Source organism: Mastigoproctus giganteus, chromosome 11, assembly GCF_048544385.1.
Source record: "Mastigoproctus giganteus isolate SK-2022 chromosome 11, ASM4854438v1, whole genome shotgun sequence".
In the NCBI taxonomy this organism is placed as follows: Eukaryota; Metazoa; Arthropoda; class Arachnida; order Uropygi; family Thelyphonidae; genus Mastigoproctus; species Mastigoproctus giganteus.
In genome coordinates, this window is record NC_143585.1 from 153307284 (window position 1) to 153335091 (window position 27808).

General features: G+C 36.2%; 1 protein-coding gene across 1 annotated transcript in view; it reads left to right on the forward strand.

Moving 5' to 3' along the window:
* The window catches only part of LOC150078521 (asparagine synthetase domain-containing protein 1), a 377978-nt gene that overhangs the window by 96621 nt on the left and 253549 nt on the right, over window positions 1-27808 (forward strand). The window contains exon 6 of the mRNA XM_090384591.1: window positions 4786-5372. Within this exon, the coding sequence (XP_090240717.1) occupies window positions 4786-5372 (587 nt within the window). The remainder of the gene's footprint in view (window positions 1-4785; window positions 5373-27808) is intronic.

The window sequence follows — 27808 nt, forward strand, 5'->3', positions numbered from 1 at the left end:
ATCCATGAATGCTTGTATGTACAGGTAACCCTCGTAACACAGTAGTTAGGTTCCTATAAAATCTGGTGTAGTACTAAACCAGTACAAAAAGGGGGTTACATTTCAATAGCTAACAAAAATACGCCATTTTGTTAACAATGTTAACAAAGCTGACAAAAATACACCATTCTAGATTTCATGCATCTTCAGCTCTCTTTAAAAAATCATTAATCTGGGTTTGTTTGCATTTGCTGGATAGATCTTTTTATTCCATCATATGGAACTAAGCATTTTTGAAGCTATCTTTTGAACTTTGGGCTCCTTTCAGTAGAAGAATCTGAATTCAATAAATAAGATTCTAATTGCTCGGCTAAAACTTTATGCCTTTCCTTATACTTTTTAGTGTGAAATTTGGAAATTCAGAGTTTTCATTTGTACTATCATCTTCTGAATTGATTTGATTTGTCTCCGATGCCATTTTCCAAAGGAATTTCCCCTGTTGTCTTTTATTCACTGTCCATGTTTCTGCCCCATAAAGCATAATGCTCTGTACTATTGTTTGGTAGATAAGTCTCTTTGTCTTATTGAGTATATTTCTACTCCACAGAATTGCATTCAGCATACCTATCAATTTCCTTCTGTCGCTAATTATCTTCTCAATCTCCAGTTTAGACGATCTATCAACCTGTATTATAGATACCAAATCTGCTTCGCCAGCCTCTTTTTCTACCAGTAATTCTTGAAGGTCTTCATTAATCATATATATATATATATATATATATATATTTTTTTTTAGGAGCATCGGCGACTAAGACTATGTTGCTCTATGTGTTCAAATTGTGTGTTCTGAGGTCAATTTTCTATTTTTCTAGACGAAAAACCTGAGTTTCTTGGAGAAAAAAACCATGTTACACTTACCTGATGCCGACTAACACAGCTCCTGTCATTGATGGGATTCGAACTCAGGTCTTTTCCACTGGGGTAGGGGCGATTCTACCAACTGGGCTAACCAGGAAGGTTTCAGCAGTCATATCATCGAAACCTTTCCCTCCTACCGACTTAGCAATTTCTGCACTAGATAGTAGTACCTGGCCAGGATATATGTGCCTAAGGATGGACACCAGGTAACAGACAACTAGGTGTTGCTTTCAACCTCCTTTGGAGGCAACAAAAAGGCCTGTAGACAAGCATATTGTTTTTCAGCGCAGTTTCTAAAGGTGGAGTTTGGCTAATGCCCAGAAGCCACCCAAAACAAGTTATAAATATTTACATATATTCATACATATTGCTTTTCATAGTTTGTAAGTGAAGCTTTATAATTGGAAAGAGTTTATTTCAAAGAATCAGATGATTGTAAATAGAAAGTTTGTTTGTTTGTACCTATGTATATTTGTATATATGTAAATAAATATAATGTTAATATATCGCACGGATTCCATTTTCTGTTTGGTTCGACCATATATTCTGAATGAACTGACTCTGGCCATACATTTTTCCAACATGCATTTAATGTTGACAGTTTTACTTTGAGCAATAAAGCTATGATTCCAATACAGTCCACAGTTGAAAAATGTTTCCATGCTTCCATCACTTTAATTTTCCATCAATTCAATTCTGAATCAATTTTTTCCAAAATCCATCATAAACATTTTCTGATGTAATGAGTTTCAAAGGTAGATATAAGTTGTACTAGGTGGTAGGAACATTACTTCAACGTTTGGATAACTTAAATCTTTTGGATGGCCTGGCATGTTATCCAAATAGTAATAAAACTTTGGAATCTAGGTTTTTCCACAAGTTCAATAGCACAGAACTAACCACAGGAATTTCCCAATAATTTTTTTTTTGCATAATGATTAGCAAGCCAAAAGCGAGGATTCACAAAAAAGAATGGAAAAGTTGAAAAATTACATCCAACATAATATCAGTTTTTCCCAGCACAAAAGCTCAAAAATACTGTGTTATGCAAGGTTGCCACAATTCTAACCATGTTGTAGAAGTACCGTGTTATAAGGGGGTTGCCTGTGTATTGTATTCTACACACTCCTCTGGTTTGCAGCTGACTGCTGTAGAGGTTTGTATATACCAGATTATAAATTTTAAAAAATTTCAAATTTGATGATATTTAAAAAAAGCCTGTTCATAAGATAAATGATGCTTAAAAAAGGTAAAGTGCAGCCATTATCAACCCACTGCAGGATGGAAGCCTCCTCAACAATTCATGCTGAGGGAAATGAACCATAATCTGCCCACTGGTCCATTGCGAGTTGGCGGATCGACCGTATTCAGCAGTCAGGGGCTTGAACCCCGGACTACTCAAAGAGCGTGTGCTACTGCACTCCTGCTCCTGACCACTCGGCTACGGATACTTACTGTTCTTAATCCCTCCAAAAATAAATCGTCATCTCATAATAGAAGAATTGTTCTGTATATGTGTATACTATCTTTGGAAGGGATGTGAATTTATTTAATGGAAAATTCATTATTATTATTGAAGTTTTTTATTCCTTCCTCTTTACCTGTGATAGTTTTTAGCAGTGCATGGATATGCCACCAGTATCTAGATGTGTGTTTACTGTTCTTTTATAATCATTTGTACATTCATTTAATGCTGGAAGTATATTCATGTCACCAAAATCAGCAGTACAATCGTACTTTCAACTGAATATACTAAAATAACTGAACAGAACAATTACTGTCAATAAATAAATTTAGTAACAGAATGGTTGAATTGAAAGCATTTCCAAGATATGTCATTTTTGTTGTTTAGAGGTCAGTGAAGGTTAGAATACAGAATAGGTTAAATTTCTTTCAAGTTTATTTCCTTTTTTTTTTTTTTAAATGCATACATTTTAGTGATAATCATTAATTCAACTGTATGCAGGAGTGCAGTACATAAAAAAAGAAACTCACATGGATAAATCAACAAATATAATTTCCCACAAGATGATTAGACTAATTAAAACTCCAAACAGTTAAAATTTGGATACTGAAGTCAAAATTTACATACTGGTACTAAATACTCTTGAGTCCAATTTCATTTTACATAAAAGGTCAATAGTAGGTTAAAAAAATGCTGGAAATATGTCAGTTCTTGAATTAATTTTAGGAATGAAAATATCAACCATGTGTAGGTTAATTAGTTTAATAGAAAAAAATACTGGAACCCTTAGAAATGCTAAAAGAATAGTTCACTCTAAGAAGAGGCAATGAGAATGTATATTGAAGATGGGAATGTAGCATGGAATGAGTGAAGGAAAATTACTAAAATTGTGAACTGAATTGCAAATAAAATACCAGGAATGAAGACTGTATGCAAAATTAAAAGAATGAAGGCAGAAGTAAAATTAAAAGAATGAAGGCAGAAGTAAAATTAAAAGAATGAAGGCAGAAGTAAAATTAAAAGAAAATAACTACTTAGAGCATTGTAATCTCTGCATTGTTCAGTTTGATTTTGTTTGACTAGATTTGAAAGTTATTTCTGGAAAGAAAACTCATAAATTGCACAAAAGTTAGCAGTAGATAAAAATCAGTATCATGAAAAGGATCAGATATTTCAAAGGTCAGGTACTGCATGTAAAGTGCTAAAGCATCTGAAAAAAATTAGGAACAGCAGTACTTATATGAGTGGAATATAAATAAATCAAATGTACTAAAGGGTTTTCCCCCCTATGTAGTAGTCGGGGGAGGTGAGGGAATGAATCATTGATATGAGTACAGAAAATCAACTCCAGATTTTCTGAGGCGCCTCCGTAGCCAGGTGGGAAGGAGCAGCAGTGCATAGCACACGCTTCTTGATTAGACCGGGGTTCGAGCCCGTCACCACCAAATACGAAGGATGCGGAAAGGTCACGAAATGATCACCGCATATCCCGGAGCAATATGGCCTTAGTTGCTAATGCTCCTAAAAATCAAATAATAAACAAACAAACCAGATTTTCTGTACTTCTATCATTATCAATTTATGCCCTGAGAGGGCATAAATTCAAATTGAGGAAAGCTAGATGTAGGATAGACGTGCGGAAATTTGCCTTTAGCCAGCGGGTAGTTGGTTAGTGGAACAGACTTCCATCCCTTGTCGTGGAAGTTGATAGCCTAAATAAATTTAAGGCTCAGCTGGACAGGTATTTTGAACGAACGGAGGGGTGAAGTGGAAGTGGGTTTTTTTTTTTTTTTTTTGGCTGATGCTGCATAAGCTTGCTTTCTTGCATCATATGCCTCTACTAATGCTAATGCTAATTATTCTGACACAAGAAAATAGATGACATAATAACTAAATGTGAAAACTCTTTCCTTCTGACAAAACAGAATGCCTTTCCTTCATTTAAATACATGGTCTTATATATGATTTAAATACATGATATTAATGGGTTTATACATTTAAATACAAGACCATTAAGTTCATGTGGAACCTGAATTTCAAATTTCTAACCTCATTATCCCTGTCGTTAATGACTGGGATTGACATTGATCTTAGATCATTAAAAATGTATATAATTCCTGTTTATTCACAGGTGCTGATGTATCATTTAGCTGATGCCAGTCTATCTCCAAATTACAGTTATTTAATTTTGCATTTATCTTTAGTATCACATATTTGTAGAATAGAAATAACTGTTTGGTATCCCATCATCTTTATGGGTAAATCACATCTAATTTATGAACTTTGGGTACATAGAGCATTCTTAAATTGTGAGATTATTTTATACTGAAGAATTTACTATAAACAAAATGTATATTTTCTTCTATTTAATATTTTTAATAACTGGAGATAATATTACTCTTCTTTTTCAAATATAATTTTAGTGGGAAGAAGTGCCTGCTGCTTGTATATATTGCTTGGATTTGATGAAAAGTCAAGCAACAGGAATGTGGTTCATAAGGAGATATTCTTGGCTGAAATCACCATCCGGAAAAAGTATGAATTATGAATTGGAGTCTTTTTCTTGTTTCAAGTATAGTCGAATATTTATGGAATGTCAGTCTTTGCCTTATTTTGTTCCACCCATAAAGATTCCTTTGAACAGGCGGTTACCTGTAACTAATAATTTAGCACATTCCTCCAGTACATTTGAAAATGTAGAACAGTTGTCAGCTGAAAATAAGTCAATATGGATGCATTTGGAAATGCTGCCAAATGTTAAAGAAGAATTAAAGTTATTAGTAGAAAAGTTTTTAAAAATTCTTGAACAAGCAGTAAGTTGTAGAATAAATAATCAGCCATTTTTATGTAAGAAGTGTATGAAACTATATATTCAAGAAAAAAGCAGCATATATGACAAATCTAAAAACTTAATTCACTACTACAAAAATAAAAAATGCAATCATCCTTCAGTAGCAATTCTGTTCTCTGGTGGTGTAGATTCAATGGTCATAGCAGCTCTTGTAGATAGGTAAGCATAATTAGTTTTTATACCATAAAGTTATATATTTACATGACTTCTTTTTGCTTAGTTTTTATTACTAATGAGACTATAATCTCCAGCCTTTTACACAAGCTGACTATCTCAGGAAGTTCAGTTTTAACTAAACAGAATATCTGCGAAAGAGAAATTGTAGTAGTAGATGTTTAGGATATTAAAAAAAATAATAAAAGTTAAGTGTAGAGGTGTAAACAGTTCGTCCTATTATGAAATATCAGGAAAGTTTGTCTCTGAGACGGTGTTATGGTTTTGTCATTATTCAAAAGAAATAATGACAGAAATAATGGGTTTAAATCTTATCATTGACTGGAGAATCCTTAAAAACTTCTGTAATTGGAGCTGTATTAGCCGACCTCAAGCAAAGGGTGTAGTTCCTCCCTCACTCTTCCCTAAGTTATTCTGATTTGTCATTTTGCACAATATTTAAATTTTTCCACATGCACATGAAGTACAGACAAATTGCATGTAATCCACATGAGAATTGAACCTCATCCATCAAACACTACAACAGTGGACACTAATCCACATTAAAAATATCTCCAGAAAAAACTAAAAAAATTCTGCTGAAAGGCTCACTAAAAAGATCACTTGTCATAAACATCTCAGCCATCTCTATCACAATAGTCTAGGAGTTAAAATACCTCGGTATCATTTTTGATAGCAAGCCCTCCCCATATTGACCACTAGCAAGAAAATTAGGAATTATGGAGCCATGATCTCAGGGATCACCAGATGTGAACTGGGGACTTTAAAAGAAAATACTTACTCCAATCTATAAAGCTGTTTTCATTCCAGTCATCTGTTATTGGGTTGGAATCTGGTATAACAGAACAACAACAGACAGAATTAAAAGAAAACTAGAAAGTATACAGAGAAACGTTCCACTGGCCATAACCAGAGCTTTCTGTATGGTGAGTACCACTGCCCTGCAAGTCTTGGCAGGTACTCTATCCGTGGACTTGGAAATAATATGCTGAGGTCTTTATTATAGATGTAGAAAAACTACGTCCACTGAACATACATCTGGGCTGTATTGGCAGTTGATTCAAAGAGAGAGAGAGAAAAAAAAATACCACTAGGCTTTACATGGCTGTGGCAAGCAAATTGGGAATAGTTCACAAAGGGTGAGGTGAATAACATTCATTATGACATTCATATTAACAGGACATAGGTCCTTTAATGCGAAGGTGACTAGTATTAGCTTATCTGATGACCCAGACTGCACTTGTGGTGCACCTGAAGATTGGAAACACTTGCTATATGATTGTCCAATCTATGCCAACCCCTGAAGCCTGCTTACCTCTAAGGATTGACCTGCTCCCTGCAGGTCAAGAATACCTCATTATCACTAAAAAGGAATACTACAAAGCTTTCAGATGCCCAAACTATATTTGAAACAAGAAGTTAGAACTTTAGACAAAATACAAATGCCATCCCCATGCACCTTGAACCATTAAACTGTATATGGCACTATATAATTCAAACCAAAAATCTTCATGTTGATTAGCCCTGGCCTTGACCCCAAAACCCCATGACCTGCTCTTGCAGCCTGTCTGCATTGCCCAGAAAACTTCATATCTGACTGCACGAAAAACTCCCAGGTATTTTTCATTTTCTACCACCCTAAGCATAGTACCACACAGTTGGTACATTCCTCTGGGGTTACTTCTACCCACATGCAGTACTTTGCATTAGTCAATGTTAAACTTCAGTTGCCACTTCTGAGCCCATCTGTCCAAATTTTCTAGATTCTGTATCATCTGCAAACTTCGACACTAAGCCTGATATACCTTCATTGATAAATATACAAAACAACACAGAACCCTGTGGAACTCCACTAATTACATTAGCCCACGAAGAGCAGCGTCCATTGATTACCATCCTCTGTCTTCTCCCACTCAACCATCCTTTTATCCATTGTAGCGACTTACCCTTAATACTATTCTGCTCCAATTTGTACAGTAGTCTACCATGCACAACAGTGTTAAAAGCTTTCCTGAAATCCAAGTATATGATATCAAAATTATTTTTTGCATCCAGTTCCTTTGTAACCACATCATAATATCCAATCAAATTTGTCAGACAAGACTTTCCTTTAACAAACCCATGTTGTGTTTGAATTATTGCTGCAGTCTTGTCTAGATGATTCTGAAATGCATCTTTAACCAGTGACTCCATTATTATTTTCCTGGAACAGAAGTTAAACTAAGGTCTGTAATTACTCATGTCAACCTTCAATCTCCCTTTGTGAATTGGGAATACATTTGCACATCTTCAGTCCGTGGGGACCTCCCCTGAGTCCAAAGATGCTCTCACAATTATGGCTAATGGTTTTCTTAGTTCCTTTGCTGTCTCCTTTAATATAACTGGTTAGATCCCATCCACCCCAGGTGCCTTTCTTATGTTTAGCTTCAACAATTTCTCCTCCACTTTGCTCTCAGTTATTACAAAATCATTAAGCACCCTGCTACAATTTAATAACCTTCTGGCGTTTTCCTTCCTTAATAAACATGTGTGAATGTGTATGCAAAATACTCATTCAGTTTGTTTGCTATCTGAGCAGGATCATCAACAGTCGAACCATCGATATCAAGTGGACTAATCTGATTCATCCCCTTCCTTTTAGAGTTTATATAAGTAAAGAAATCCTTGCTGTGTTTCTTAGCATCCTTTGCCAAAGGTTTCTCTTAATCTGCCTTCGCTTCCCTAATATCCTTTGTGACTTGATTACAGACTAGCTGATAACTATCATAGGCTTCTGCGTTGTCTGATAATTTATATGCATCCTATGTATTTTTCTTCTCTGCCACAAGTCTCATTAGTTCATTTGAAAACCATTTAGTGAGCACCTATACCCTCACATAGAGCACTCTGGCCCTAAGACTTTAACCCCCTCTTCCCCAGGGCCAAGCCCACTTCCCTCCTCACCCCCTAACTTTCTCCTGGTGGACTCTAGGCTACCAAAATGTTTAGTAGCCTTTTAAATTTGACTTGCTGCATTATGGCCTTAGCTGCCAATGCGCCATTAAAAACCAAATCAAACCAAAACTGGTGGACTCTACCATCCGAAACACTTTCTGTGCTCTTGAAACAGACCCCCCCCCCATTGAAGGTGAGTTGCCTCTACAGGGTGCCCCTCTGTCCTTTTATCATCTAATTCCTAGTGAAAGTCGTCTTCTTCACCTTCACCTATTATCCACAACATAAGTCATCACCACCGTGCTCTCTTCTAACAAAAATTCTTTTTTTTTTTTTTTAAGGGGGCCCTCCCTGGCAAACTCGGGTGATGGCAAGGTTCACCCAGCCAGTGATCTTAGCCTATTACTCAGCTTACCTCCACATGGTTCTTGGTGTTCCAGTTGCCCCATGGCTAAGAGGCCAGATGAACAACAGACCAACATAACCTCATACAGTTACACACTGTCTAGCCTTCACAGATTTTGTATTGCATCAAAAAGTTGTATCACAGAGTTGGAGGATACCCCAAGAGCTGCAAGACATTGAATACTATAAACATCAATTAATACACTAACCGTTGTAGTTTTATGCGCAAAGGGCTTTTGAAAGACAACTGACTGACCGACTAACTACTCAGTCATTTAATCATGAAAGCTTTCACTGGCTGTAATGTTCTGCTACACCTAAAATGCTTAGATGCAAATTGCTTAACCAGATTTAATCAGGATTTCAGTCTAATGTAGTGGTTTGTAGTCCGGTATCTGTATATTGTTGGACTGCAAGAATATATCAGAAAATGGCAAACGGAATTGTGTACATTGTCTGTTTTGATTATATGATCTTGAGATTTGACCACGTGTATCATAAAACTCACTGCCAGTTGTAAAATGGCATAACTGCTGTAAACATGATCATATGCAAAGATGCATAGCACAACAGAAATTCTGCTTGTTAATGAGACCAGTCTGGCAAAAAGGTTTGGTTTAGCTAGTTACGCATTGAAATACAAATAAAAATGTTAATACGATCCAATGATTTCTTCTGATAATGTTTTCAGCTTTAAAATGGTAGTATATCTATAAACAGACATCCTTTCATTTGAAAGGATGTCTGTTTATAAATTTGCTGAAAATTATGAAATTTAGAAATTTCAAACCAGAGCCACCTTTGACCATCTGCATCTCCACACTCTGCTGCTATAGTCTCAACATCATGACAGAATAATATTGTCCAGAACAGAGATCAAGAAATGCATCTCAAATCTGTACAGAACTTAGCCACATTTGCCCATATTTTTGTGAAATTTTCACTTCCTGGTATCACAACTAATGATACCACAGAGGTAAAATTGGTGATGCTACATGATGATGGAGACAGCTGCCTTTTTATGAATTATTTATATATTTATTTATTTTTTATAAATCCCAAAAGGTATTAGAACCTATAATCCTTAGTACTGTGCATGGGTTGAAGCTTAAGGAGACAGTAGATACTTGTTGACATTAGACTTGAATTTCTGTAGATTGTAATTCTCAGGAAATGCATATGGAGGAAGGTTGTTCCAGAAAACAAAAGTTGAAGGGATAAAGGAGGAAGAACAAAAGTTGGTTCTGTGATTTTGAAGTTGGACAGTAAATAGCTGTAGACTGACTTGGAAGAGAGAGAGAGAGAGAGAGAGAGAGAGAGAGAGAGAGAGAGAGAGAGAGAGAGAGAGAGAGGGAGAGAGAGAGAGAGAGGGAGGGTGAATTAAATGTACCCGTTCAGAAGAACAGTACCCATGGAAGTATCTATAAAAGGGCATGCAGTAGAAACATTGTCTCTGAGAGAGAGAGAGAGAGAGAGAGAGAGAGAGAGAGAGAGAGAGAGAGAGAGACTCTTTATAAAAGATGGGTCAATAATTAACCTGACTGCCCTCTTTTGAATGGAGTCCAGAAGCCTGAGAAAGGTTTTGGATATATCAGCTGGATGTGGGAAGACTGTTCTATGGTAGGACTGATTTGAGATTTTTACAGAGTGAGTAGTTATTTAGAAGGAGAATAACTGAGAATGAAAGGGAAAGCCCATTTTTTAGATGCAGAGAAAGCGATATTTGTAATGTACTTATGCCAAGAATGATTGGAAGTCAGGCTGAACCCTAATAGAGATAGGTGATCTACTATAGGAATGGTGGTATAATTAGTACAGGTGATCCCCCGCTTAACGCTGATAATTTGTTCCAGAAAAACAGAGCGCTAAGTGAACCTGTGCTAACTGAGCTCCACATTCCCATAAAGTAACATATATATTTTAGTTACAGTAAATACTTATTCTTATGGTTGGTGTGAGCTGATTTAATACTAAAATATGTATTTGTAAGTTGCGGTCAGTGCCATAGGATATTTCCTAATCAATAATAAATGGTAGTGAAAAGATGCACAAATGTCGGTCAAAATATTTAATATTCAAATATTTGTACATATAAAATATTCTGCATTACATACGTATATAATTATGTGGTAACTACTTACGTATCAAAATTAAACTTAAAATTCCAATTAAAATCATGAATTTAATTGATCTAAATTAATTTTAATTGATTTAATTTAATTGATGAATTTAATCATGAAAAATATGTCAATTTTGGGTTGAACTTTGGCACTCTTCTAAATAAACTAAAAGGGGTATTAATTTTAAATCCCCCGCAGCGTTACCACCCAACAATAACGTCACCCGAACCTTCACAGCTTTGAAACCTGACATGTGTTTTTTCTTCTTTCAATATGAAACTTCTTTTAGGCATTCATTTCCACAAAAGTCCTGCTATGTTATAAACTTGTTGAGAAGTATAACACACAATACCCCTCTTCAATAATTTTAACAGGTTCTTTTTTGAAAGTTTCGGCTCCTTGATCTGCACTTGCGGCTTCTCCCTAGATTTTAAATCTATTCAACCAGCCGTTACCAGTTTTAAATGGTTCCACATTTTTTTAGGTGAGTTTTCTTCAGATCATCATATTGGCTAATCTCTCTCTCTCTCTCTCTTTTTTTTATAATATTTAACTTAACTGAATTCTGCATTGGATATTATCTTCAATAAAATTAGTTAACGTCTTTCCGTTTCAATCCTAATAACTGGCCTAGTCCTAGTTGCTTGCAATGGGACACCTATCTTTCCTGCTGCTAAAATTAATTCTTTATTTTTTTATAATTGTTCTACTGCAGTTAAACTTGCAAGTCCTAAATTATGCGGATGTATTCACACATACATCCACTTGTCGTTTACGGGAATCGATTCGCTTCAAAACGTCTAATTTAATTTTCAAATTCAGTCTTTTTCGTACATTTTCTTCGTACTGCGCCCAGACATTGCTTTTTCATTCTTATCGGCCATTATTAACTCTTCGAAAATGTAACTGCGTTGGTTGCATTAATTAAGATACAATGTTCAAGTAAACTGTCCGTTACGCACGATGTCTAATACTGTACTGAGTGATGACTAGACTTCGGATAAATGCATATAACGCAAATATTACAAGCAATATACTTGATCATTTTTTAAAATATTGATCTTGGAATACGTAACAAGTCACTGTACTGCAATTAAATTAGCATGCGAGAAAATTTCACTGAGCGTGGGAAAATTTCTCAAGTCGGCATGGGAAATGTTTTAATGCTGTTTTGCTATTCATTTTCAAGTTATCGGCTCCATCAAATAAAACGATTTCGTTAAATATGCCAAAAATACAATCTGTAAAAGAGCGTTATAGTGATCTGTGACAGCATTATAGTCAGATACGGGTTATAATATAAGAACAGCATTATAGCGAATCAGCGTAAAGCGAACCGCGTTATAACGGGGGGGCCTGCTGTATACTAATTTTACCTCATAATCATCATATGTTACCATCCTATCTGGGGTTGGCGATCAGTATCTGTCGTAAACATCATGACTTAATTGTTATACATTTTTGCTTGTTTATTTCTTCAAATTATTCCGCCATGATATTCTTCTTCTTCTTCTTACCATTAATTCTTCCAGTCAGAATGATTTGTGGCATTGCATATTCTTCTTGATGTCTCATAATGTGACTAAAAAAGAAGTTTTTAGTTTCTTGATTAGAGACAACAATTTTCTTTCTCTGCTGACAGATCTCAATACTTCCACATTTGTGACTTTAGCTGTCCATGGAATGCATAATATTCTTCTTCTATACATGTACATCTTGAATGCCTTCAATTTCTTAATTGTTACTTTCTCTAATGTCCAAGTCTCGCAACCATAGAGTAGTATGGACCAGATGTAGCACTCCATTACTCTTAGTCGAAGATTTAGATCCAATTGCAGATTGCATAAAACACTTTTCATTTTGCAAAAAGGCCCTTCTTGCAATTTTAACCCTTCTTTTAATTTCAATTGAATCATCTCCTATGTCACTAATTTCTGTTTCTAAATAGACATGACTGCTGACTTTTTCAATCAGTCTCCCATTAACTGTAAGTGTGCGATTTGTATAATTCTTGGTGGCAATTACCATCCCTTTAACAGACACAATTTGGCCACGGCAGCCCTTGTGTCATTAAACCCAATAGCAACAACAACCATCCATTTAGTCTTACTGGGATTTAACTGAAGACCCTTCTTATTACTTGTTGCATTAACTATTTACATCAGTGTTTGAAAATAAGAATCACTTCCTGCAATGATGACTGTATCATTGGCATAGCAAATATTATTGATGAAACTCCATTTAAAACAATTCCTTCTGCTTTATCTTCCAATGCCTCCTTCATAATTTTTTCAGAATAGAGATTGAACAGTAATGGAAAGAGTGCACCCCCGTCGAATTCTTTATCATAATTTATTCTGTCAGCTCATCTTCCACTCTCACCATAGCACTCTGATTATAGTACAGATTCTTGATTATTTGGATGCCTTTGTTGTTTAGTGCAGGATAGCAAATAATTTTCTGTGCTGAACTTTGTCAAATGCTTTTTCATAGTTTATGAAACAAGCATAGACATCTTGTTGAATTTACAGGTATCTTGCTATTAATATCGAAAGACTGAACATAACTTCTCTGGTAACTACACTCTTCCTAAATCCAAACTGAGTCTTCCCTGTTTCCTTTTATATTTACCCTGGATGAGAAGATAAATTATTCTTAACAATATCTTTAATGTATGATTCATGAGCTGATTGTTTGATATTCTGCATAATTCCTTGCATTTCGTTTGCCTTTTTTGGTAATGGTGTGAAAGTTGTTTTCAACCAATCCTGAGGAATCTTCCCTGAGTCATAAACTTTGTTGAGCAGATGTGTTAGAGCCTTGATGCCGTTTTCATCCAGCAATTTTAGATATTCTGACACTATTCCATCCTCTCCAGCAGAGTTATCATTCTTTGCCATTTTCAAAGCCTACATCACCTCACTTTGAAGTATCTGTGGGTCTTCAAGATCTAATTCTTCACACTTCCTTTTGTGTCTTCATCTTCTTTGAACAACTGTGATATATACTTTTCCCAGATCTGCCATTTTCCTTTCAAATCCATACTGTTTTCCCTGTTTCATTAACTATGTGCATCTGGGTCTTTTTCTTATATAATCCAGCCATCTCCTTTACTTTTCTATGATTGTATATTGGTGTATACTTGCATGTACACCAATGCTAGGAGTATAGTAAATAAATTTGACGAATTTGAAGTGTGCTGATCAAGACATCAAAAGTGGATATTATTGGGATATTAGAGACGTGCTGCCACGCATATATAAGCAGTGCAGAATTGTAATTTGGGGAGTACAACATGTACAGAAAGGACAGACAGGACAGGCAGGGAGAACGAGTTATGCTGTTAGGTAATAAATTTTAGGGAAGTGCATCCAGTTGCCATTGGTGGACAATGCAATGTTGAGTCAGTGTGGTGTGACTTAAGCACCGGGAAAGGGAAAATGGGAGTAGGTGTGTGTTATAGGCCTAATGAATCTGATGAGTATAATGAGCAATTGTGCAGAGAAATAGAGTAGGCCAGTAAATCAGAATATCTTATAATGGGGGATTTTAACTTTCCAGATATTGACTGGAACTTGTGGATTGGTCACTCACACACTGGCAAGACTTTTGTGGATTTATTGGAGGATTGTTTTCTACAGCAACATGTTCGAGGGGTAACCAGAAGGAGTAATACTCTTGATCTGATTATCAGCAGTGATTATTCATGCATAAAGAATTTGCAGATAAAGGAACCACTAGGTGACAGTGATCACAGTATACTGATGTGGGATTTACTTAAAGATGTAACTACCATCAGGGGTAAGGGGAAGGGTTTTTGCTTTCGTAAAGGTGATTACAGTGGTCTCAGAGAGTTTTTAAATTCTATACAGTGGGATCAACTAATGGTGTTACCAACGGTGAATTATAAATGGGAAGCCTTCAGGGACTTAATCTTGCAAGGTTTTCATACCAACTAAGAAATACTGTTCATGGTTTAGGAGGCGCTTGCGTAGCCAGGTGGGGAGGAGCGGCAGTGCGTAGCACACGCTTCTTGATTAGACCGGGGTTCGAGCATCCTCCGTATCCACCAAATACGGAGGATGCGGAAAGGTCAGGGAATGACCACCGCATATCCCGGAGCATATGGCCTTAGTTGCTAATGCTCCTAAAAACCAAATAACAACAACAACAACAAGGTTTAGGCCTAAATAAATATCAGATGAATTAATACGTTGACTGCCAAATGCAAGTTAACTCGTATTTGGTGCCTACGAGTTAACTCAGACTGGTATGACTTGCCTTTCAGGTGCAGCTACAAGTATATTTGTGGCAAATACGTGCAACTGATGGATAGTGGGCTTCTGGGATAACAATGAAAACTCAACCACGGCATCAGAAAACAGAAAATTTATTCAAAAAAAAACAAATACATAAAGAAAAGTGTATTACTAAAACTCATGATAATATTATAATGTTTATTTGTGATATTTCTTGAAACATTCTTCTATACAAATAGCAGGCTTTTCTTGGCACGTTGGACATTAATAGTGTGTTTCTCGACGTTTTTTTATTTCTGCTACATACTAGACACAGCTTAGTCAGGTGTGCTTTTTTTTTTTTTTTCAGTTGGTGGTATAGCCTCTAAATAATGAATGTTGCGTCCAGACCTAATCTTCTTTGGAACATTTAGAATTTTTTCTTCAATCAAAGATTCAACGAATGTTTCTCTGAATTTTAGAGATTTTATGGTGCAACCCGTAACTTGAAGAAAAAGGATGTATGCATTATGTACCGATTTTCCCCATGTATAAGACACACTTTTTTTTCGAAAAATTTGGGGTCTAAAAACTGAGTGCGTCTTATACAGTGGTTGCAGATTTTTTACTTGCATTTCCTGCTTTTTCACACTTGTCTTTGCGCTCATTGTTTCGCACCTGTTACTGGTATAGGTTACGTTTTGCCCAGAAATGGTTCAGAAAAGATTTTCGTAGTGCTGAATTCAAGTTAAAAGTGATCCAGTTTGCAAAAAGTGAATGGAAATCGTGCTGCTGAACGTAAGTTTGGTCCTCCTCCAACTGAGAAAACAATCCGAGACTGGCTACGGGAAGAAGAAACCCTACTGAAAACGCCACAGCAGAAGAAGGCCATGAGAGGCAAGTCAGCAAAATAGCCTGATTTAGAGAGAGAATTGAAGATATGGATTGAAGAGCAAAGGGCAATTGGAATTCCTGTGTCCACAAAGATGGTTCAGCATGAGGCAAGAAGAATTGCTGATGAAAAAGAAGTTACTGATTTCAAAGGAGGACACAATTGGTGATTCAAGGTCATGAAACGGAATGGAATAAGTATGCGTACATGCACTAGACTTGCCCAAAAGATGCCTGAAAGCTGTGAGCAGATGGTCCTTGAATTTCATCGTTTTGTCATTCAATGTCGGAAGACACATCAGTTTGAGTTGGGACAGATTGCAAATATGGACGAAGTCCTCCTTCAATTTGATGCCCCAAGTAACAGAACTGTTGATAAGAAGGGGGTGAAAACTGTAACTGTGAAGACAAGTGGACATGAAAAGAGCCATTATACAGTTGTTCTAGCTTGTTGTGTCAACGGAACCAAGCTGCCTCCTATGCTGATTTTCAAACGCAAAATGCTGATTTTCAATGCCAAAAGAAGACATTCCTCAAGGAGTGATTGTCCATGTTCATGACAAGGGTTGGATGGGATGAAGATCTGGGTTGAGAAAGTTTGGAGCAGGTGGGCTCTTATGCAAACCTGCCCTATTGGTGCTTGCTCAGTTCAGGGCGCACATAACAAAAAACACAAAGAAGATTGCTGCAGAGCAAAAAACAAAACTTGCCATCATACTTGGAGGCTTGACATCCCAGCTCCAACCACTTGATGTCAGCATTAACAAACCCTTCAAAGCTGCCATGAGAGGCGCCTCCGTAGCCAGGTGGGAAGGAGCAGCAGTGCCTAGCACACGCTTCTTGATTAGACCGGGGTTCGAGCCCGTCACCACCAAATACGGAGGATGCGGAAAAGTCAGGGAATGACCACCGCATATCCCGGAGCAATATGGCCTTAGTTGCTAATGCTCCTAAAAACCAAATAACAACAACAACAACAACGCTGCCATGAGAGACGAATGGAACCAATGGGTGAAGTCTTCTGGGGACAATTTGACACCAGCAGGAAGAGTGAAAAAACCAACTATAGGAGAGGTTTGTACCTGGGTGAAAAGATCCTGGGATAATATCAAGATTGAGATCGTTGTCAAGTCATTTAAGAAGTGTGGCATTTCAAATGCCATAGATGGAACTGAGGACGAGGCAATATATGAAGACAGTAATTCATCATCAGACACAGATGGGGACAAGCTAATGGATGGGAGTTTTGACAGTGATGAAGAGTTGTATGAATTTTATGATGAATAAAACTTGAGTTCAGTAACTTGATGTAATACATTTTTTTTCAAATTTTGGGCCCCAAAATTAAGGTGTGTCTTATACATGGGGAAATACGGTATATATATTTCTAAAATATGTAATGCAATTTTTTTTGGCCATCTGATTGTTTTTCTTAGTGCTGAATAATATGTGTGCATTTGATCCGATTGCTCTATGCCGGACATTCTGGTATTATAATCTCAAATTATGTTGGATTTTATTGAAAATTTTCCATTCCTTTTACGTACCTCGACCATTTCAACAACGTGTTTGTTAAAAATAGTGAACTTCTCTTTTATCCCTCCGCTTACAAACTGCAAACAACAGGGCCATTTCTTTGCCATGCAACTTCTCCTTTCTTCAATTTTCTCATCACCAGATCTTTTGGATTTTATTTTCTGTTGGTGCATAATGTTCCACATAAGTTTTTCGAGCAGACAACAATTTCATCAGAGCAACAGAATTATAAAAATTGTTCATATACACTACATAACTACATATCCCTTGTCTAAGTAGTCCTCAAGCAAGTATAGCACAACTTCAGCATTATGACCTATGTTTTGTTCAGTTTCTTCTGATTTACCTGAGTAAATTTTTATTTTCGTAAGAAAGCCGTTGGACTGCACAGTTCGTAAAGTTTGATTCCTTATTTGTGCTTTTTATTTTTTATGTACTGGCAGAAATTCAGTCTCCCACACCTCAACATCATCGACTCATCAATACAGATGTTTTTATTCGATACATAATTATTGCGCATAACATTATTGAAATTATTCAAAATTAGTCTTACCTTGTATAGCCTGTCAGCAGATTGTAATGAGTTATCTGTGAAGTGAGAGAAAATATTGTAATATCAACTGGAATTTATTGCGACTCATAAATGATTGCCAAAACAGAATGCATTGCAGAATGCACTTGCACTGCAGTAATATTCTAATGAAGGAAAAGAACAAGGACCCATTTGTAACAAAAGTCCAAGATACACTTTCATTTCTGAGATGTCAGTGTCCTTCCATTTTAACGACCTGGCATATTTTTGCTTTTGTCCACATTTTTCAGTTTCTTGCCTAGCGTATAAATTAGTTTGTTCCACTAATAATGTAATAAATTCTTCTGAAAAATATAGCTCTACCAATTTTTGTACATTAAGTTCTATTGTGTCCATTTTCACACTAATGTTCTCTTCAAAAATAAATTGTGGAGGATCTTGTGCTATTTCATTCCACAAATTATTATCATTATTTGACGTACTTGCTTGCAGAGAATTAGGATTATCTTCAGGATGGGAGCTGGCTTCTCTATCCTCACTTGAATCGTTAGAGGGTTCATAATTGTCACTATTGGAACCAGAACCATATGTTCATCAAAAATCTCTTCAAATTCTGAGTTACTCATATTAGCATACAGCTCCAACTCTTCTTCGGTCAGTGGTCTCTTCTTATCCATGTTTTAGGTTCTTTTATTTTGTTTTTTTTTTTTTTTTTTTTTTTTAGAAAAATGTAACAAATTACTAAATACAACATACATACATACATGGTGCCGTTTATGTCACTACTATGGATTTACACACAGCACTGCTTCAAATACGGCGAATTCTACAGGTAACAATACATCTCGAGTTAATTCGTAGTTGGCTGCTGTGAGGAATTTTCTATGATACACTCCATATACGAGATAATTCAAGAGACTTGTTTTAGGAGTTTTGGTGATAAATGTATATTATAATTTGGGTTTTGAATAATTTAACACGCCTATCTCAGATTGGCGTCAGAGACCTGTTCACCCAAATAAGCCGTAGCAGTCAACTTCTTAATGAGGCTAATGGCAGAGAAGAGAAATGCATGGGATGCATATAAATTATCAGGTTACATGGAAGCCTATGGCAGATATAAGCTAGTCTGTAACCAACTCTCAAAGGAGGTTAGGCAGGCGAAGGCACATTACGAGAAATCTTTGGCAAAGGATGCATAGAAAAATAGCAAAGAGTTCTTTACTTATGTAAACTCTAGACCGGAAGGGATGAATCAGATTGCTCCACTTAACATAGATGGTTTGAATATTGATGATCATGCTCAGGTTGCTGATAAACTGAATGAGTATTTTGCATCTACATTCACACATGAGGAGTTATTCAAGAAGGGGAATGCCAGAAGTTTATCAAACTCTAACAGGGAGCTAAGTGATTTTGTAATAACTGAGAGCAAAGTGGAGGAGTAATTGTTGAAGATTGGGTAGTATTAAAGGTGGCAGTAAAAGAAGTAAGCAAACCTTAGCCATAATTATGAAAGCTCTTCCTTGGACTCAGGGGAGCTCATAATGGACTGGACATGTGCATGTCCCCAATTCACAAAGGGGGATCAAAGGATGTCAAGAGTAATTATAGATCTGTTAATCTTACTTCTGTTCCAGGGAAAATAATGGAATCACTGGTTAAGGAAGCGATGCATGATCATCTAGACAAGACTGCAGTTATAGTTCAGACAGAGCATGGATTTGTTAAGGGGAAGTCTTGTCTGACAGTGATTGGATACTGTGATATGGTCACAAAGGAATTGGATGCAAAGAATAAATTTGATATCATATACTTGGATTTTAGGAAAGCTTTTGATACTGTGGCACATGGAAGACTGCTATACAAAGTGGAGCAGTAGGGCATTAAGAGCAAGTTGCTACAATGGATAAAAGGATGGTTGAGTGGTTATGAATGGACACTGCTCTTTGCTCAACCCTGAACCCTGAGGGACTCCAATAATGTTATTAGTGGAGTCCCCTCAGGGTTCAGTGTTGGGCCCATTGTTGTTTTCAGTATTTATTAATGATACTGATGAAGGTATATCAGGGTTAATGTCTAAGTTTGCAGATGATACGAAGGTTGGCAGGGTTGTTAATGACAGTAATGATAGTACGCTACTGCAACAGGATCTGGAAAAGTTGAGCAGATGGGCTGAGAGGTGGCAACTGAAGTTTAACATTGACAAATGTAAAGTACTACATATGGGTAACGGTAACTCCAGAGTAACGTATCAACTGGATCAGGGGTGGGCAACAGCCGGCCCATGGGCCACATCCGGCCCCCTCTCTAAATGCATAAATATAGAAAATCCATACCTGATTACACTCGCTACACTCGCCATAAACGTTCGGCTTAATTTTGGTTCAATCGGGAATCGCGGCCAGTGCAGCTTACAGCAGTAAGCAGTGTGCAGTTAACCAGGTGATTCTATGCAGTGTCAAAGAGTATTATTTCCTAATTATTATTGTAGCATCGATCAAACGAAGTTCCTTTGGGTTTGATTTCTTATTGAAAAAAATATTGGTGCAAGATATTTTATAAGTCAGTTTATGCCTTTTCTAATTATTACAATTTTTAATTTAATATAATTTATAGCCCATAAAATGACCCAATTAAAAAAAAGAAAAATTGATGCCGAATGCCACATTTTCAATGATAATTGGATATTCAAATATTTTATTGCAAATATAGATGATAAAGCTGTTTGCTTGGTTTGTAACGAAACTATTTCCGTTTTTAAAGAATATAATCTAAAAAGGCATTTTTCAACAAAACATTTCGTAAAATATAAACTATTTTCATCGGAACAAATGAAAATTGAAGCAAAAAATTTAAAGTGTGGTTTGCGTAAGCAACAAAATACTTTGAAAATTTTGTCAAATGCAGATAAAGCTCTGACAAAAGCTAGTTACATTGTTGCACATAAGGTTGTAAAACAATGTAAATCATTTTCTGATGGGGAATTTATGAAGGAATGTTTGATAGATATTGCTGAATTATTATGCCCTGATAAAAAAACTGACATTTAAAAAAATTTCTCTGTCACAAAGAACTCTTGTGAGACGAATTGATAATATTTCAAGTAATCTGTGTGATCAATTAAAATTAAATTGGAAGATTGTACTTACCATGCACTGGCTTTAGGTGAGTCATGTGACATCCGATACGAGTCAACTTTTAGTCTTTATTCAAGATATAAATCATAGATTTGAAATTATGGAGGAATTACTTTCTGCATATCCTGTGAAAGACAATGACTGGCGAAGATTTTTTTATAGCTCTTCAAGAAGCTTTGTAAAAACATAATATAAAGTGGGACAAAATTGTCAACATCACAACCGATGGGTGTCCTAGTATGATAGGAAAAAATATTGGATTATCAAAAAGAATAAGCGACGAAATAAAGCTTATTCCAGGAAAAGGAATGATTTTCTTACATTGTATAATTCATCAAGAAACCCTTTGCAAAAGAGTTTTAAAACTGAAGCATGTTATATCAGTTGTTATGAAAGTAGTTAATTTTATTTGTGTAAGAGCTTTAAACCACCGGCAATTCATAACATTTTTGAAAGAAATTGAATGTGATTTTACTGATATTCCTTACCATACGGACATAAAATAGCTTAGTCTTGCAAAGGTGCCTCCATCGCCAGGTGGGAAGGAGCAGCAGTGCATAGCACACGCTTCTTGATTAGACCGGGGTTCGAGCCCGTGGTCCACCAAATACAGAGGATGCGGAAAGGTCAGGGAATGACCACCGCATATCCCGGAGCAATATGGCCTTAGTTGCTAATGCTCCTAAAAACCAAATAACAAACAAACAAACAATAGTCTTGCAAAAGTGTTAAAATGATTTCATGATTTGTTGGATGAAATTGTAAACTTCTTAAATGCTAAGGACAGACTGAATGAATTTTGTGAATTAAAACATGAACAATGGCTGAACGACTTTTTCTTCTCCGTTGATATGTTTTCACATCAAAATGAATTAAATTTATTATTACAAGGGAAATGACTATTTATTTTCGATATGTATACAAATGTCACATCATTTACGAGAAAACTCAAGTTATTTTCTCAACAATTCCAAAATAAACAGTTAACTCACTTTCCAATCTTACAAAAAAGAGAAAAAAACTTGAAATGTGCTGATTTTAAGAAATATAAAGCTATAATAAGTGACTTATTTAATGAATTTACAAGATTTGATGATTTTTAGAAAATTTCTGAAGATCTATCTTTAGTAAGCCTACCATTTAATTTTAATGTCAATGATGCACCACCTTGTGTCCAGTTGGAACTGATAAATTTACAATCAAATTTAATATTAAAGAATCAATTTGCTGAAAAAACAATAATGGATGACTTTTATGCCTCGTTAAATCCAGAAATGTTTAAAAATATTCTGGATAATGCACAGAAATATTTAGCATTCTTTGGATCAACACACCTATGCGAAAATACAATTTCTTTAATGAAAAATACAAAGAGAAAAATTAGATCAAGAATAACGTATGAAAAATTAGGAGCAGTTCTACGAATAGTGAATTGAATCCTAATTTTGATGAAATCATAAATCAGGAACATTCCAAATGTAATCCCTCACATTCAAGTTTTTGTTTTCTGCATTTAATTTCTTATCATAACAATAAAAATGTTTATTCCAAATTGTAGTTCTTATCTGTACCTATCTATAATCGACTTCTGTTTAAATATTGTATTTACTTTTTTTTTAAATACATTAATAATTTGGTAATTCAAGTAATATAACATTTTTTAGGTTCTGATTTTTTTTTGTTAAATCGTTCAATCTATTCCGGCCCACATCATGATACGAAAATTTCATTCAGCCCGCTGACGAAAAAAGTTGCCCACCCCTGAACTGGATGGTACTTCACTCAGGATAGTGGAGAATCAAAAGGACTGGGAGTAATTGTGCACTCAGATATGAAGTTTTCTGAGCAATGCAAAAAGGCTGCACGAGTAGCTGATGGTGTATTGTCAATGATATACAAGAATTTTGGTAGCAGGGAAAAGGGGGTGATTGTCCCCTTGTATAAGGCAATGGCCTTGAGTACTGTATACAGATCTGTAGGATTGAGGAAGCTCATTGCTAATGGGATTCTTCCTCTTGCTCAGATTACTCACCTGAGGGGCATAAATTCAGATTGAGGAAAGACAATTGTAGAATGGATGTGTGGAAATTTCCAAGTATATGTCTTCTTGGTGGCTGTTCAAACCACTAGTTGATAACTGTTACGTCCTCCTCCTGGCAGAACTGGATAACTATCTCCTCTATCATTTCTAATTCCCAGTCCAAATTTTGCAACTATGTACATTACTGCCTCTTGTCCTAACTTCGCATTAAAATCACCCATGACTATATTTATTTCTTGTTTCTTAGTTAGCTTCATCAAATTCTGGTTCTATTCATACAGTTCATCCGTCTTATCTGAATGGGCATAAACTTGAATCAAATTAAAATTTATTGGACTCCCCATCAATTGGAGTAGCATTATTCTATCAGATTTTGGGATGAAATTGCTAACGTATTTTATCATGTCCTTTGGTACAAGGATCCCAACACCATTTACTCCACTGGAGCTTCCTGAATAGTATAATCTGTCTCCATTATCAGTGTTGCATATTCCATTTTCCTTCCACCTCACTTCATTTAGGCCTAAAATTTTAAGCTTAAGCCTATGCATCTCTTTGTGTTTTCCAATTTCCCTGCCTTCAAATACTCCTCGTATTCCAGTTACCTAGTCTTAAAATAATTTTTGTATTACAAAACCATGAATTCTTACACCCTCTGACCAATCAAGGTCAGCTGGGGACTGTGAGAGCCATATTTCTTTCTGATATTTACACAGTGCTGATGTTCTTGTAAAAAATAATGTGATGGTTTCACATTGCAAAATAATAGCCAGATTTTCTGGACTCCATCTCTGCCTGCGATTATCTGAAATTCAGCTGTTCCAGCACTCCTGGCTTCCACCTGAATATCTACAAGCTGAACTGCTTTCCTCAGTTTGGGGATTAAGTTTATTTTATGGCAACTTTACTTACCATGTCACAGTGCCATCCTTGGGTTCTTATAGCAGTTTTTCTTCCTTCTGACAGACTTTCCACTATATCCTGTTAGCATTGCCGCTTCTTCTCCAAGGCTGCTTATTTGCTGGAATTTACCACTTATTTTGCTGATAACCTCTATATCTAGAGGTCAATCCACCACCCGGTGGATGAGCTTGGTAGCTATAAGGTAGCTGAGCCGTAAGAAATTTTACCTACTAAACCCAGGGTCCTGAGCTGGATATCATCATTCTTCTCTTTCTTGGTGATGCCTTTCTACTTCTCTCTCTCTCTCACACACACACACACGGGGGTAACTCGGGAATTTTTTTTTTTTTTTTTGGCTGGTGCAGCATAAGCCTCAGGCTTCCTTGTACCATATGGCTAATAATAATAATAATAATAATAATAATAATATACTAATTAGTGGAAGGTATATGATGCAAGAAAGCAAGCTTATACAGCATTAGCCTAAAAAAAAACACTTCTCATTTCATCCGTCCATTTGCTCCAAAAGCTAGTTCAGTTCTTCCTTTAATTTATTTAAGCTGTCAATTTCCACAACAACAGATGAAAGTTTGTTCCAGAAATCAACCACCCGCTGGCTAAAGGCAAATTTCTGCATATCTATTCTACAACTTTCTTTCCTCAATTTGAATTTATGCATCCTGAAGTGCTTAATTTGAGCAAGACGAAGAATTCATCAGCATTCAGCCTGCTCCAACCATTCAAGACCTTGTACACCTCAATCAGATCACCTTGTAGGTGCAGTCTCCAGATGCTGCAATTTGCAGAAATTTTTCCTTTCTTGGTAAGATCAACCCTTTGTTTCCCTCACCAATCTCATTGCCCTTCTCAGTAAATGAAGCCTCCAGACCTGTATGCAGCATTCAAGGTGTGGCTTGACCTTTGCCTTATACAAAGGGATAATCACCTCCTTATCCCTGCTAGCAAAATTTGTGTATATCGTTGACAAGACCCCATGATCTGCTCTGTCATCCTGTCTGCAATGCTCAGAAAACTTCATATCTGACTGCACAATTACTCCCAGGTCTTTTTCATTCTATACTGCCCTTAGTATAGTACCACACAGTTGGTATGCTACTGGGGTTCCTGCTACCCGTGTGCAGTACTTTGATCTGCTCTGTCATCCTGTCTGCAATGCTCAGAAAACTTCATATCTGACTGCACAATTACTCCCAGGTCTTTTTCATTCTATACTGCCCTTAGTATAGTACCACACAGTTGGTATGCTACTGAGTATGTATGCTACTGGGGTTCCTGCTACCCGTGTGCAGTACTTTGCATTTGTCAATGTTAAACTTCACTTGCCAACTCTCGGCCCACTACCCACCCAACTTTTCTAGATCCTGTTGCAGTAGATTACTGTAATTAACAACCCTGCCAACCTTTGTATCATCTGAAACTTTGACATTAAGCTCCATCAATATCATTGATAAATATACAAAACAACAATGGGCCCAACATTGAACCCCAGGAGACTCCACTAATAACATTAGTCCACGAAGAGCAGCATCCATTGATTACCACTCTTTACTCTCTCCCACTCAACCATCCCTTTATCCATAGCAGCTACTTGTCCTTAATGCTATACGGCTCCAATTTGTATAGCAGTCTTCCCTGTGCAACAGTATCCAAAAGTTTTTCTGGAATCCAAGTATATGATATCAAAATTATATTTTGCACCCAGTTACTTTGTGACTACATCATATTTCCAGTCAAATTGGTCAGATACAACTTCCCATTAACAAAGCCATACTATATCTGAACTACAGCCTGACTGCAGTCTTGTCTAGATGATTCTGAAGTGCTTTTTTAGCCAGTGATTCCATTATTTTCCCTGAAAATACAGAATTTAATATAGTGGCACAACCTATAAGTAAACTCCACAATGTATTGAAGATGAAAAATCCTCAATCTCTAACATGAAGATGAAATATCCTCAATCTCTAACATGAAGATGAAATATCCTCAATCTCTAACATGAAGATGAAATATCCTCAATCTCTAACATGGAACGTAACAACATAATTTATAGCATTGAGTGTGAGGAATATAAATCTTTTTATTGGTTCTCCCAAAATTACCTTTCAAAGCAAATACAACAGCACCAGGCATCAGTGAGGGCAAAAAGGACAGGCACTTCTGAACTTTTCTTTCATGCCATCCATGAGAACCATGTTTTTCTTTTTAACGAAGCTAAAGTTATTAATATACAAAATGAATATATAAAGCTCTTAATAGCTGAAACATTTGAAGTGAAGTTAAATTTTAATTCTATAAATGTTCATAGACCTTACATCATTTCGGATTCATGGACCTTTACGCACATGTGTGAATAGTGGTATTCACATTGGTTAACAAAATAATCTTGATGCGGGGTATTATTAAATTTGGTTTATAAGAGAGTGGATATTGTTAAGTTTGTCATTTTACTTCTTGTGAGCACCGATTTCAACTGAAATAACTTAGTCACTTATAAAGAAGTTTAACTAAGAATAATGAGGCAAACTTAACAATTGTCTTTGATTTCTGGTCTATGATAGCAAGTTGGTTTAGTCTTGCGTGGTTTGGTGTGCATTGACTATGCTTCGCTTTTCCTTTCTTAGCAGTTGATAGATAATGGGAATTGAACACAAGAGTAGTTTATTTTAATAAAACCGTATGTATTGATAATAAATTTTATGGATAATATCGCATTACTAACTTTAACCTTTTTTTCTTGATGGATTAACTGGATAAGTTGGGGGGGGTGAGTGTTGGTCGAAGAGCATTCCTATAGTAAGGTATGAGAATTTCTCTTATATTTAACAATTATTTTTTCTGGAACAGAAGTTAAACTAACGGGTCTAATTACTTGTGTCACATTTCAAAATCCCCCTTTGTGAATTGGGGAAACATTTGCATATCTCCAGTCCTCTCTTGAATCCAAGGATGCTCTCATAATTATGGCTAAGGGTTTGCTTACTTCCTTTGCTGCCTTATTTAATATTACTGGATAGAACCCATCCACCCCAGATGCCTTTCTTATTTTTAATTTTAACAATTTGTCCTCCACTTTCTCTCACTTATTACAAAATCATTTAGTTTCCTTTCAGAGTTTAATAAACTTCTAGCCTCCACTTCCCTGCAGAATTGCTTATGTGCGAATGTAAATGCAAAAGGCTCATTTGGTTTGTCAGCTACCTGAGCAGAATCCTCAACAGTGAAACCATCAATATCAAGAGGACTAGTCGGATTCATCCCATTCCTTCTAGAATTTACATAAGTGAAGTTTTGCTGTTTACGTAAGTAAAGCTTTGCTGTTTTTCTTTGTATCCTTTGCCAAAGATTTATTATTGTTATTGCTCTTATATTATTTCTCCCTGATTGGGGGATTCCACTCCGTAACAGATACTGCTACCAAGTACACAGGGTGGTTTTAATGTCTGGTGTTACTGTCTGTCAAGGAACTCTCAGACTCAAGATTGTGACTTTCTGGAGTTCCTTGTAGGTGTTCTCTGGGAGACCTATTGCTGCTAGCCTGTAGAGTCTTTGGTGGTACCATACCTGTTGTTGACATGATGATTGGGATGGTTGATACTTCTTGCATATGCCACATCTCCTTGATCTCATATCTCAGGTTCGTGTACTTCCTAATTTTTTCCT